The 13,831-nt window shown below is 47.0% G+C and overlaps 1 protein-coding gene across 5 annotated transcripts in view; it reads left to right on the top strand.

Annotated features, from left to right (window-relative positions):
- The window catches only part of KCNN3 (potassium calcium-activated channel subfamily N member 3), a 162,301-nt gene that overhangs the window by 60,901 nt on the left and 87,569 nt on the right, over window positions 1-13,831 (top strand). For 3 of the 5 annotated variants that reach the window (XM_056546582.1, XM_056546583.1, XM_056546586.1), the window contains one exon: window positions 10,902-10,997. In XM_056546582.1, the coding sequence (XP_056402557.1) occupies window positions 10,902-10,997 (96 nt within the window). Of the gene's footprint in view, window positions 1-10,343; window positions 10,500-10,901; window positions 10,998-11,038; window positions 11,046-13,831 lie in introns of those variants that run through there. The other 2 variants (XM_056546585.1, XM_056546587.1) reach the window with 2 other exon arrangements.

Genomic DNA, 13,831 nt, shown 5'->3' with positions numbered 1-13,831 from the left:
CGCTGCGGCTGGTCATAGGCTGATGGCGCTCTGACGTTCCCGGTCCGGACCGATGGGGAAGGTGACTTAAAGTTTATTTCGTTTACCTTTTGCAGCCGGGTATAGGGATACAGTGTACAGTATAGAGGGTCAGCACCGGTGGACCGCCACAAACAGGAGGACCAGGAGGACAGCGCTTGCGGATGACGTATTTACCCCGATGGGGACAGCGCAGCTGTCACGATGCCGGCTGGCAGGTAGTGGATCCTCTGTGCCAGAGAGGGATTGGCGTGGACCGTGCTAGTGGATCGGTTCTAAGTCACTACTGGTTTTCACCAGAGCCTGCCGCAAAGCGGGATGGTCTTGCTGCGGCGGTAGTGACCAGGTCGTATCCACTAGCAACGGCTCAACCTCTCTGACTGCTGAAGATAGGCGCGGTACAAGGGAGTAGACAGAAGCAAGGTCGGACGTAGCAGAAGGTCGGGGCAGGCAGCAAGGATCGTAGTCGGGGGCAACGGCAGGAGGTCTGGAACACAGGCTAGGAACACACAAGGAAACGCTTTCACTGGCACAATGGCAACAAGATCCGGCGAGGGAGTGAAGGGGAAGTGAAGTATAAATAGGGAGTGCACAGGTGAACACACTAATTGGAACCACTGCGCCAATCAGCGGCGCAGTGGCCCTTTAAATCGCAGAGACCCGGCGCGCGCGCGCCCTAGGGAGCGGGGCCGCGCGCGCCGGGACAGGACAGACGGAGAGCGAGTCAGGTACGGGAGCCGGGGTGCGCATCGCGAGCGGGCGCTACCCGCATCGCGAATCGCATCCCGGCTGGAGACGGTATCGCAGCGCACCGGGTCAGTGGAGCTGCCCGGAGCGCTGCGGTAGCGAGAGAGAAGCGAGCGCTCCGGGGAGGAGCGGGGACCCGGAGCGCTCGGCGTAACAGTACCCCCCCCCCTTGGGTCTCCCCCTCTTCTTAGAGCCTGAGAACCTGAGGAGCAGACTTTTGTCTAGGATGTTGTCCTCAGGTTCCCAGGATCTCTCTTCAGGTCCACAGCCCTCCCAATCCACCAAAAAGAACTTTTTTCCTCTGATCGTCTTGGAGGCCAGTATCTCTTTCACCGAGAAGACGTCAGAAGAACCGGAGACAGGAGTGGGAGAAACTAACTTGGGAGAGAAACGGTTGATGATGAGTGGTTTAAGAAGAGAGACATGAAAGGCATTAGGAATACGGAGAGAAGGAGGAAGAAGAAGTTTGTAAGAGACAGGATTAATTTGGCACAAGACTTTGAAAGGACCAAGATAGCGTGGACCCAGTTTGTAACTGGGGACACGAAAGCGGACATATTTAGCGGAGAGCCATACCTTGTCTCCGGGAGCAAAAATGGGGGGAGCTCTTCTTTTCTTATCGGCAAACTTTTTCATGCGAGATGAAGCCTGTAAAAGAGAATCTTGGGTCTCTTTCCATATGATGGAAAGATCACGAGTTACTTCATCTACAGCGGGCAAACCAGAGGGCAAGGGAGTAGGGAGGGGGGGAAGAGGGTGACGGCCGTACACCACGAAAAATGGGGATTTGGAGGAAGATTCAGAGACTCTAAAGTTATACGAGAATTCGGCCCATGGTAGAAGATCTGCCCAATCATCCTGGCGGGAGGAAACAAAATGTCGTAAATAATCACCCAAGACCTGGTTAATTCTTTCCACTTGTCCATTGGATTGAGGATGATATGCAGAAGAAAAGTTTAATTTAATCTTGAGTTGTTTACAGAGAGCCCTCCAGAATTTTGACACGAATTGGACGCCTCTATCCGAGACTATCTGTGTGGGCAACCCGTGAAGACGAAAAATGTGTACAAAAAATTGTTTAGCCAACTGAGGCGCTGAAGGAAGACCAGGAAGAGGGATGAAATGTGCCATCTTGGAGAATCGATCAACGACCACCCAAACAACAGTGTTGCCACGGGATGGGGGTAGGTCTGTAATAAAATCCATACCAATCAGAGACCAAGGCTGTTCGGGGACAGGCAGAGGATGAAGAAAACCAGCGGGCTTCTGGCGAGGAGTCTTATCCCGGGCACAGACAGTGCAGGCTCGCACAAAGTCCACGACATCCGTCTCCAGAGTCTGCCACCAATAGAAGCGAGAGATGAGTTGCACAGATTTCTTGATGCCTACATGACCTGCGAGATGGGAGGAGTGACCCCATTTGAGGATTCCGAGGCGTTGGCGTGGAGAGACGAAGGTCTTTCCTGGAGGAGTTTGCCTGATGGAGGCTGGAGAAGTGGAAATCAGGCAGTCAGGAGGAATGATGTGCTGCGGAGAGAGTTCAACTTCCGAGGCATCCGAGGAACGAGAGAGAGCATCGGCCCTAATGTTCTTATCGGCAGGCCGAAAGTGAATTTCAAAATTAAATCGGGCAAAGAACAGAGACCACCTGGCCTGGCGAGGATTCAGCCGTTGGGCAGACTGGAGATAGGAGAGGTTCTTGTGATCGGTGTAAATAATAACTGGAAATCTTGATCCCTCCAGCAGATGCCTCCATTCCTCAAGTGCTAATTTAATGGCTAGAAGCTCTCGATCCCCGATGGAGTAGTTTCTCTCCGCCGGAGAGAAGGTCCTAGAAAAAAAAACACAAGTAACAGCATGCCCAGAAGAATTTTTTTGTAGAAGGACCGCTCCAGCTCCTACAGAGGAGGCATCAACCTCCAATAGGAAGGGTTTAGAAGGGTCAGGTCTGGAGAGCACGGGAGCCGAAGAAAAGGCAGACTTGAGCCGTTTAAAGGCGTCTTCCGCTTGAGGAGGCCAAGACTTGGGATTGGCATTTTTTTTGGTTAAAGCCACGATAGGGGCCACAACGGTAGAAAAATGTGGAATAAATTGCCTGTAATAATTGGCGAACCCCAAAAAACGTTGGATAGCACGGAGTCCGGAGGGGCGTGGCCAATCTAAGATGGCAGAGAGTTTGTCTGGATCCATTTGTAGTCCCTGGCCAGAGACCAAGTATCCTAGGAAAGGAAGAGATTGGCATTCAAACAGACATTTCTCTATCTTGGCATAAAGTTGATTGTCACGAAGTCTCTGAAGAACCATACGGACATGCTGGCGGTGTTCTTCTAGATTGGCAGAAAAAATCAGGATATCGTCCAGATATACAACAACACAGGAGTATAAGAGATCACGAAAAATTTCATTAACAAAGTCTTGGAAGACGGCAGGGGCGTTGCACAGGCCAAAGGGCATGACCAGATACTCAAAGTGTCCATCTCTAGTGTTAAATGCCGTTTTCCATTCATCCCCCTCTCTGATGCGGATGAGATTATAAGCACCTCTTAAGTCCAGTTTAGTAAAGATGTGGGCACCTTGGAGGCGATCAAAGAGTTCAGAGATGAGGGGTAGGGGGTAGCGGTTCTTTACCGTGATTTTATTAAGACCGCGGTAGTCAATGCAAGGACGTAGAGAGCCATCTTTTTTGGACACAAAGAAAAATCCGGCTCCGGCAGGAGAGGAGGATTTACGGATAAAGCCTTTTTTTAAATTTTCCTGGATGTACTCCGACATAGCAAGAGTCTCTGGGGCGGACAGAGGATAGATTCTGCCCCGAGGTGGAGTAGTGCCCGGGAGGAGGTCAATAGGACAATCATAAGGCCTGTGAGGAGGTAGAGTCTCAGCTTGTTTTTTGCAAAAAACATCCGCAAAGTCCATATAGGCCTTAGGGAGACCGGTTACAGGGGGAACCACAGAGTCACGGCAAGGAGTACTGGGAACCGGCTTTAGGCAGTCCTTGAAACAAGAGGGCCCCCAACTCTTGATCTCCCCAGTGGACCAATCCAGGGTTGGGGAATGGAGTTGAAGCCAGGGTAGTCCAAGGAGGATTTCGGAAGTGCAATTGGGGAGGACCAAAAATTCAATCTTCTCGTGATGAGGTCCGATGCACATTAGAAGGGGCTCCGTGCGGAAACGTATGGTACAGTCCAATCTTTCATTGTTTACACAATTGATGTAGAGGGGTCTGGCGAGACTGGTCACTGGGATGTTGAACCTGTTGACGAGAGAGGCCAAAATAAAATTTCCTGCAGATCCGGAATTCAAGAAGGCCATAGTAGAGAAGGATAAGGCAGAGGCAGATATCCGCACAGGCACAGTAAGACGTGGAGAAGCAGAGTAGACATCAAGGACTGTCTCACCTTTGTGCGGAGTCAGCGTACGTCTTTCCAGGCGGGGAGGACGGATAGGACAATCCTTCAGGAAGTGTTCGGTACTGGCACAGTACAGGCAGAGATTCTCCATGCGGCGTCGTGTCCTCTCTTGAGGTGTCAGGCGAGACCGGTCGACCTGCATAGCCTCCACGGCGGGAGGCACAGGAACGGATTGCAGGGGACCAGAGGAGAGAGGAGCCGGGGAGAAAAAACGCCTTGTGCGAACAAAGTCCATATCCTGGCGGAGCTCCTGACGCCTTTCGGAAAAACGCATGTCAATGCGAGTGGCAAGATGGATGAGTTCATGTAGGTTAGCAGGGATTTCTCGTGCGGCCAGAACATCTTTAATGTTGCTGGATAGGCCTTTTTTAAAGGTCGCGCAGAGGGCCTCATTATTCCAGGATAATTCTGAAGCAAGAGTACGGAATTGTACGGCGTACTCGCCAACGGAAGAATTACCCTGGACCAGGTTCAACAGGGCAGTCTCAGCAGAAGAGGCTCGGGCAGGTTCCTCAAAGACACTTCGAATTTCCGAGAAGGAGTGTATAGAGGCAGTGACGGGGTCATTGCGGTCCCAGAGCGGTGTGGCCCATGACAGAGCTTTTCCAGACAGAAGGCTGACTACGAAAGCCACCTTAGACCTTTCAGTAGGAAACTGGTCCGACATCATCTCCAAGTGCAGGGAACATTGGGAAAGAAAGCCACGGCAGAATTTAGAGTCCCCATCAAATTTATCCGGCAAGGATAGTCGTAGACCAGAAGCGGCCACTCGCTGCGGAGGAGGTGCAGGAGCTGGCGGAGGAGATGATTGCTGAAGCTGTGGTAGTAGCTGCTGTAGCATCACGGTCAGTTGAGACAGCTGTTGGCCTTGTTGCGCTATCTGTTGTGACTGCTGGGCGACCACCGTGGTGAGGTCGGCGACAACTGGCAGAGGAACTTCAGCGGGATCCATGGCCGGATCTACTGTCACGATGCCGGCTGGCAGGTAGTGGATCCTCTGTGCCAGAGAGGGATTGGCGTGGACCGTGCTAGTGGATCGGTTCTAAGTCACTACTGGTTTTCACCAGAGCCCGCCGCAAAGCGGGATGGTCTTGCTGCGGCGGTAGTGACCAGGTCGTATCCACTAGCAACGGCTCAACCTCTCTGACTGCTGAAGATAGGCGCGGTACAAGGGAGTAGACAGAAGCAAGGTCGGACGTAGCAGAAGGTCGGGGCAGGCAGCAAGGATCGTAGTCGGGGGCAACGGCAGGAGGTCTGGAACACAGGCTAGGAACACACAAGGAAACGCTTTCACTGGCACAATGGCAACAAGATCCGGCGAGGGAGTGCAGGGGAAGTGAGGTATAAGTAGGGAGTGCACAGGTGAACACACTAATTGGAACCACTGCGCCAATCAGCGGCGCAGTGGCCCTTTAAATCGCAGAGACCCGGCGCGCGCGCGCCCTAGGGAGCGGGGCCGCGCGCGCCGGGACAGGACAGACGGAGAGCGAGTCAGGTACGGGAGCCGGGGTGCGCATCGCGAGCGGGCGCTACCCGCATCGCGAATCGCATCCCGGCTGGAGACGGTATCGCAGCGCACCGGGTCAGTGGAGCTGCCCGGAGCGCTGCGGTAGCGAGAGAGAAGCGAGCGCTCCGGGGAGGAGCGGGGACCCGGAGCGCTCGGCGTAACAGCAGCGCTGGGCTGATAATTAATTGGGGGGGGGGGGGGGGCAGAACAGCACTCGCGGGTCACATATGATTAGTTCCCCGATGTGGGGACAGCGCAGCGTTGGGCTGATAATTAATTCATTCCTGAGGGGGAGGGGCCAAACCGGTATTGTGGTATGGTATCGTGCAGGACAAAAATTTCGGTATTCGGTATGAACCGGTATACCACCCAGCCCTAAGTCTCATCACCTAATGTGACTGACCTAATCACCTGACTAGACTCCACCAACCAGAAGCCTAAACTGCAGAGAGGGTTGGGGTGAGTTCATATTATGAGCAGTTTTATAGCAGCAGTATACAGATATAGCTGGAGGGGAGGTGTATAACTACTATATATCCTGATCCCATAGAGATAGCTGCAGTATACAGATAGAGCTGGAGGGAAGGTATATAACTTCTATTTATCCTGATCCCATAGAGATAGCAGCAGTATACAGATAGAGCTGGAGGGGAGGTATATAACTACTATTTATCCTGATCCCATAGAGATAGCAGCAGTATACAGATAGAGCTGGAGGGAAGGTGTATAACTACTATTTATCCTGATCCCATAGAGATAGCAGCAGTATACAGATATAGCTGGAGGGGAGGTGTATATCTACTATATATCCTGATCCCATAGAGATAGCAGCAGTATACAAATAGAGCTGGAGAGAAGGTGTATAACTATTATTTATCCTGATCCCATAGAGATAGCAGCAGTATACAGATATAGCTGGAGTGGAGGTGTATAACTATTATCTATCCTGATCCCATAGAGATAGCAGCAGTATACAGATAGAGCTGGAAGGAAGGTGTATAACTACTACAGTGATCCCTCAACATACAATGGTAATTCGTTCCAAATGAACCATTGTTACTTGAATCCATCATATGTTGAGGGACCTGTGCAGTAATAAAATAGAATGTTATACTGACGTGTCCCCGCCGTTCCGGATCGTTACCGCTGCCCTGGTTCGTCGCTCTCTATCGCCGTCATCACGTCGCTGTGCACGCCGCTCCTATTGGATGACTGGTGATGTGGGGTGGAGGCTTGTGATATCATGGGTCATAGACTTGCATTGAGGGGGCGTGGCCATGACGTCATGAGCCTCTTCTGCTGCTCCCTACGCTTTAATCGAACGCTGGGTTTAGCAGAGAGATCGCGGGGGTCCCCAGCGGCGGGACTCCCACGATCAGACATCTTATCCCTTATCCCTTGGATAGGGGATAAGATGTCTAGGGGCGGAGTACCCCTTTAATCGTATCTTTCGGCACCCCACCGAGAACAGGTCGCCGACATGTACTGATAACGGGAGCAGTGGACCCCATTCACTTCTATGGCCCCAGTCACCCCTGGTGACTCCATTCCGGATGTGTGCGCTATTTTGAACGGGCTCATGGCGCCGGCTGTTCTGCTTTTAAAATAGCGGAAATGTTCGGTATAGAACCACTGGCTGACTCTTCTCTTACTCTTTGCTTGTTCTGATAGAGATCGGGATTGGTGTATGGTTAACCCTTTGTCTCCTGATTTTGATGCAGTCCCTTTTGGTTTTTGACTCCAGGGCAGGGACCGGCTCGGTGTTGTGGAATTGTCGATTTGGCCGATTACCTAAGTAGACAGAGATAATGGATCTGGGTGAGAGCAGACGGCACTATTCCCTGCCCAGCACAACGTGACACATACATCTTCTATATATAGTGGCATAGACTATGCTGGTATAACCTGGGTATATACTGTATATAATATATATGTACAGCTGGTATAAGATATATATATATATATATATATACTGTATATAGTGATATGGACCATGCTGGTATAACCTGGGTATATACTGTATATAATATATATGTACAGCTGGTATAAGTTATATATCTCCTGTATATAGTGATATGGACCATGCCGGTATAACCTGGTATATACTGTATATAATTATATATGTACAGCTGGTATAAGTTATATATCTCCCGTATATAGTGATATGGACCATGCTGGTATATACTGTATATAATATATATGTACAGCTGGTATAAGTTATATATCTCCCGTATATAGTGATATGGACCATGCTGGTATAACCTGGTATATACTGTATATAATATATATGTACAGCTGGTATAAGTTATATATCTCCCGTATATAGTGATATGGACCATGCTGGTATAACCTGGTATATACTGTATATAATATATATGTACAGCTGGTATAAGTTATATATAATATATATGTACAGCTGGTATAAGTTATATATCTCCTGTATATAGTGATATGGACCATGCCGGTATAACCTGGTATATACTGTATATAATTATATATGTACAGCTGGTATAAGTTATATATCTCCCGTATATAGTGATATGCTGGTATAACCTGGTATATACTGTATATAATTATATATGTACAGCTGGTATAAGTTATATATCTCCTGTATATAGTGATATGGACCATGCTGGTTTAACCTGGTATAAACTGTATATAATTATATATGTACAGCTGGTATAAGTTATATATCTCCTGTATATAGTGATATGGACCATGCTGGTATAACCTGGTATATACTGTATATAATTATATATGTACAGCTGGTATAAGTTATATATCTCCTGTATATAGTGATATGGACCATGCTGGTATAACCTGGTATATACTGTATATAATTATATATGTACAGCTGGTATAAGTTATATATCTCCTGTATATAGTGATATGGACCATGCTGGTATAACCTGGTATAAACTGTATATAATTATATATGTACAGCTGGTATAAGTTATATATATCTCATATATGAAATGTGAATCCAGGTAGAAAAAGCAGACATGGCCGCACATCCACAATTTTGTATTTTGATCTACCGTATTTATCGGGGTATACCACACACCGGCCTATAACACGCACCCTCATTTTACCAAGGATATTTGGGTAAAAAAAGTTTTTTACCCAAATATCCATGGTAAAATGAGCGTGCGTGTGTGCGCGTGTATACCCCGATATACCCCCAGGAAAGGCAGTGGGAGAGAGGCCGTCCCTGCCCGCTTCTCTCCCCCTGCCTTTCCTGGGGTCTAGAGCGCTGCTGTCGGCCCTTCTCACCCCCTGGCTATCGGCGCCGCTGCCCGTTCTGTCCCCCTGACCATCGGTGCCGGCGCCGATAGCCAGGGGGAGAGAAGGGGCAGCGGCACCCATTGCTGGCGCCGCTGCCCCGTTGCCTCCCCCCATCCCCGGTGGCATAATTACCTGAGTCGGGTCCGCGCTGCTCCAGGCCTCCGGCGTGCGTCCCCTGCGTCGTTGCTATGCACGGCGCGGCGCACTGACGTCTTGCGCCGCGCCGTTCAGCGCATAGCACGACGCCGGGGACGCACGCCGGAGGCCTGCAGCAGCGCGGACCCGACTCAGGTAATTATGCCACCGGGGATGGGGGGAGGCAACGGGGCAGCGACGCCGGCAATGGGTGCCGCTGCCCCTATCTCCCCCTGGCTGTCGGCAATGGGGCGCCGGCACCGATAGTCAGGGGGACAGAATGGGCAGCGGCGCCGATAGCCAGGGGGTGAGAAGGGCTGGCAGCAGCGCTCTAGACCCCAGGAAAGGCAGGGGGAGAGAAGCGGGCAGCGACGGCCTCTCTCCCCCTGCCTTTCCTGGGGGTGTATCGGCGTATAACACGCACACAGACTTTAGGCTAAAAACTTTAGCCTAAAAAGTGCGTGTTATACGCCGATAAATACGGTAATTGCTTCTCAGCATAATTTCAAAAACTAACAGGTTGTTATTATACATTTTGATCAAAAGGTACAAGCCCACATGCCACGTCAAGGCCACCTATTTAGAGTGGGTCCCTAACGTCCCTAGCATAAAATGGCGCAGCACCGGGCTGCGACCACCACTGCCACAACACCAGTGCTCACGGGAGGGAAACGACCCACTGGCAGAGCGGCCCCAATGCCACTCAAACCAGTCTCCAGGCCGCACCCCCCCTGCAGACACGGTGCCGCGGCAGCAATGGACAGCACCACACCAGTGTGAACAAGGTTCTGTGTATACTGACAACCTGTTAGTTTTTGAAATTATGCTGAGAAGCAATTAGATCAAAATACAAAATTGTGGATGTGCGGCCATGTCTGTTTTCTCTACCTGGAGATTTATCAAAACCTGTGCAGATGAAAAGTTGCTGAGTTGCCTATGGCAACCAATCAGATAATCTTTCATTTTCAGAGGCCTTTTCAAAAATGAAAGCAACGATCTGATTGGTTGCTATGGGCAACTCGAAAATTTTTCCTTTAGACAAGTTTTGATAAATCTCCCCCAAAGTGTGTACCATCCCACTAGGTGAGGGATGTGCCAGACCGTACAGGGAAGATTTATCAAAACCTGTGCAGAGGAAAAGTGGTGCCGTTGCCCATGGCAACCAATAAGATTGCTTCTTTCATTTTTAAAGAGGCCTGGGAAAAATGAAAGTGACCTGATTGGTTGCTACGGGCAACTGCACCACTCTTCCTCTGCACAGGTTTTGATAAATCTTCCCCTACATGCCCAGATATTGAGGCTCAGTGCAGTCCTGAAGAGACATAGTCATAGTGTAGGGTCCGTCCCAATGAGGTCCCCTTATCGTGGTGGGATGGTGCACACTATTTGGCCAAACGGTAAGATAAGAACCTCTATTTTTCTCTATAGCAGTATTGCAAAGTAAAACATATGTCATATGCAGCTTAGCGCTAGCAGTGTGCTGCTACTCTTATCCTCTTGTTAGTATTTGTAGTTCAACCGCAGCAGCAGCAGCGTGCACCTGTATATTTATTACATACAATAGTTGTGTATTAGGATGTGCTGACCATATATATATACACACATACATATACACTCTGGTCCTCTACATTGTACTTTATACTGCTATACTGTCCTGGCTCTTTGTTCTCTCCTGACTAGACATATATAGATTCCTATTGTACACCTAGATATATATCTATATACTGGTCCTCTAGGTTGTATACCCCTATACTGTCCTGGCCTCTTGTTCTCTCCTGACTTTTTTTTTTTCCTTCCAGGACTCAATGTTTTCTCTGGCCCTGAAATGCCTTATAAGTTTATCCTCCATCATTCTGCTGGGACTGATCATCGCTTATCATGCCCGAGAGGTGCAGGTAAGTGACCCTGTAATATGTCTGTCCCATCATGACCGAGAGGTGCAGGTAGGTGACACTGTAATAAGTCTGTCCCATCATGGTTAGAGGTGCAGGTAGGTGACCCTGTCATATGTTTGAGCCATCCCGCCCCAGTTATGGAGGGCACAGTCTATAACATTATATATATATATATATATATATATATATATATATGGGCACTATGTGGCAGCAGCATATTCAGAGGACACAAGTAGATCTATTAATCCTTGTGCAGAGGAGCAGTTGCCCATAACAACCAATCAGATTCAAGCTTTCATTTTTAGAGGCCTCTTTAAAAATGAAAGCTGAAATCTGATTGGTTGCTACGGGCAACTGCTCCTCTGCACAAGGATTCATAAATCTCCCCCTCAGCGTGTGGAGCTGTTGTTATAAGGGAGCACCATGTAGCAGTATTATAGACAGACGGCACAGTGTGTGGCAGTATTATAGTCCGAGGGCGCAGTGTGTGGCAGTATTATAGTCAGAGGGTACAGTATGTGGCAGTATTACAGTAAGAGGGTACAGTGTGTGGCAGTATTACAGTCAGGGGGTACAGTGTGTGGCAGTATTATAATCAGAGGGCACAGTGTGTGGCAGTATTATAGTCAGAGGGTACAGTGTGTGGCAGTATTATAGTCAGAGGGTACAGTGTGTGGCAGAATTATAATCAGAGGGTACAGTGTGTGGCAGTATTATAATCAGATGGTACAGTGTGTGGCAGTATTATAGTCAGAGGGTACAGTATGTGGCAGTATTACAGTCAGGGGGTAGAGTGTGTGGCAGTATTATAATCAGAGGGCACAGTGTGTGGCAGTATTATAGTCAGAGGGTACAGTGTGTGGCAGTATTATAGTCAAAGGGTACAGTATGTGGCAGTATTATAGTCAGAGGGTACAGTGTGTGGCAATATTATAGTCAGAGGGTACAGTGTGTGGCAGTATTATAATCAGAGGGTACAGTGTGTGGCAGTATTACAGTCAGAGGGTACAGTGTGTGGCAGTATTATAGTAAGAGGGCACAGTGTGTGGCAGTATTATAGTCAGAGGGCACAGTGTGTGGCAGTATTATAGTAAGAGGGCGCTGTGTGCGGCAGTATTATATCCAGAGGGTACAGTGTGTGGCAGTATTATATTCAGAGGGTACAGTGTGTGGCAGTCTTATATTCAGGGGCACAGTGTGTGGCAGTATTATAGTCAGAGGGTACAGTGTGTGGCAGTATTATAGTCAGTGGGTACAGTGTGTGGCAGTATTATAGTCAGAGGGTACAGTGTAGTCAGAGGGCACAGTGTGTGGCAGTATTATAGTCAGAGGGTACAGTGTGTGGCAGTATTATAATTATTATTTAACCTGGTATATACTGTATATAATTATATATGTACAGCTGGTATAAGTTATATATCTCCTGTATATAGTGATATGGACCACCTGGGTATATACTGTATATAATAGATATGTACAGCTGGTATAAGTTATATATCTCCTGTATATAGTGATAAGGACCATGCTGGTATAACCTGGTATATACTGTATATAATATATATGTACAGCTGGTATAAGTTATATATCTCCTGTATATAGTGATATGGACCATGCGGGTATAACCTGGTATATACTGTATATAATATATACGTACAGCTGGTATAAGTTATATATCTCCTGTATATCGTGATATGGACCATGCTGGTATAACCTGGTATATACTGTATATAATATATATGTACAGCTCGTATAAGTTATATATCTCCTGTATATAGTGATATGGACCATGCTGGTATAACCTGGTATATACTGTATATAATTATATATGTACAGCTGGTATAAGTTATATATCTCCTGTATATAGTGATATGGACCATGCTGGTATAACCTGGGTATATACTTTATATAATATATATGTACAGCTGGTATAAGTTATATATCTCCTGTATATAGTGATATGGACCATGCTGGTATAACCTGGTATATACTGTATATAATATATATGTACAGCTGGTATAAGTTATATATCTCCTGTATATAGTGATATGGACCATGCTGGTATAACCTGGTATATACTGTATATAATATATATATGTACAGCTGGTATAAGTTATATATCTCCTGTATATAGTGATATGGACCATGCTGGTATAACCTGGTATATACTGTATATAATATATATGTACAGCTGGTATAAGTTATATATCTCCTGTATATAGTGATATGGACCATGCTGGTATAACCTGGTATATACTGTATATAATATATTTATGTACAGCTGGTATAAGTTATATATCTCCTGTATAGAGTCATATGGACCAAGCTGGTATAACCTGGTATATACTGTATATAATATATATGTACAGCTGGTATAAGTTATATATATATATATATATATATATATATATATATATATATACTGTATATAGTGATATGGACCATGCTGGTATAACCTGGTATATACTATATAATATATATATGTACAGCTGGTATAAGTTATATATCTCCTGTATATAGTGATATGGACCATGCTGGTATAACCTGGGTATATACTGTATATAATATATATGTACAGCTGGTATAAGTTATATATCTCCTGTATATAGTGATATGGACCATGCTGGTATAACCTGGTATATACTGTATATAATATATATGCACAGCTGGTATAAGTTATATATCTCCTGTATATAGTGATATGGACCATGCTGGTATAACCTGGTATATACTGTATATAATATATATGCACAGCTGGTATAAGTTATATATCTCCTGTATATAGTGATATGGACCATGCTGGTATAATCTGGTATATACTGTATATAATATATATG

Source organism: Hyla sarda, chromosome 11 (genome assembly GCF_029499605.1).
Source record: "Hyla sarda isolate aHylSar1 chromosome 11, aHylSar1.hap1, whole genome shotgun sequence".
Lineage (NCBI taxonomy): Eukaryota > Metazoa > Chordata > Amphibia > Anura > Hylidae > Hyla > Hyla sarda.
Note: the sequence above shows the minus strand (reverse complement) of the source record. Positions and strands in the feature narration are given on the sequence as shown.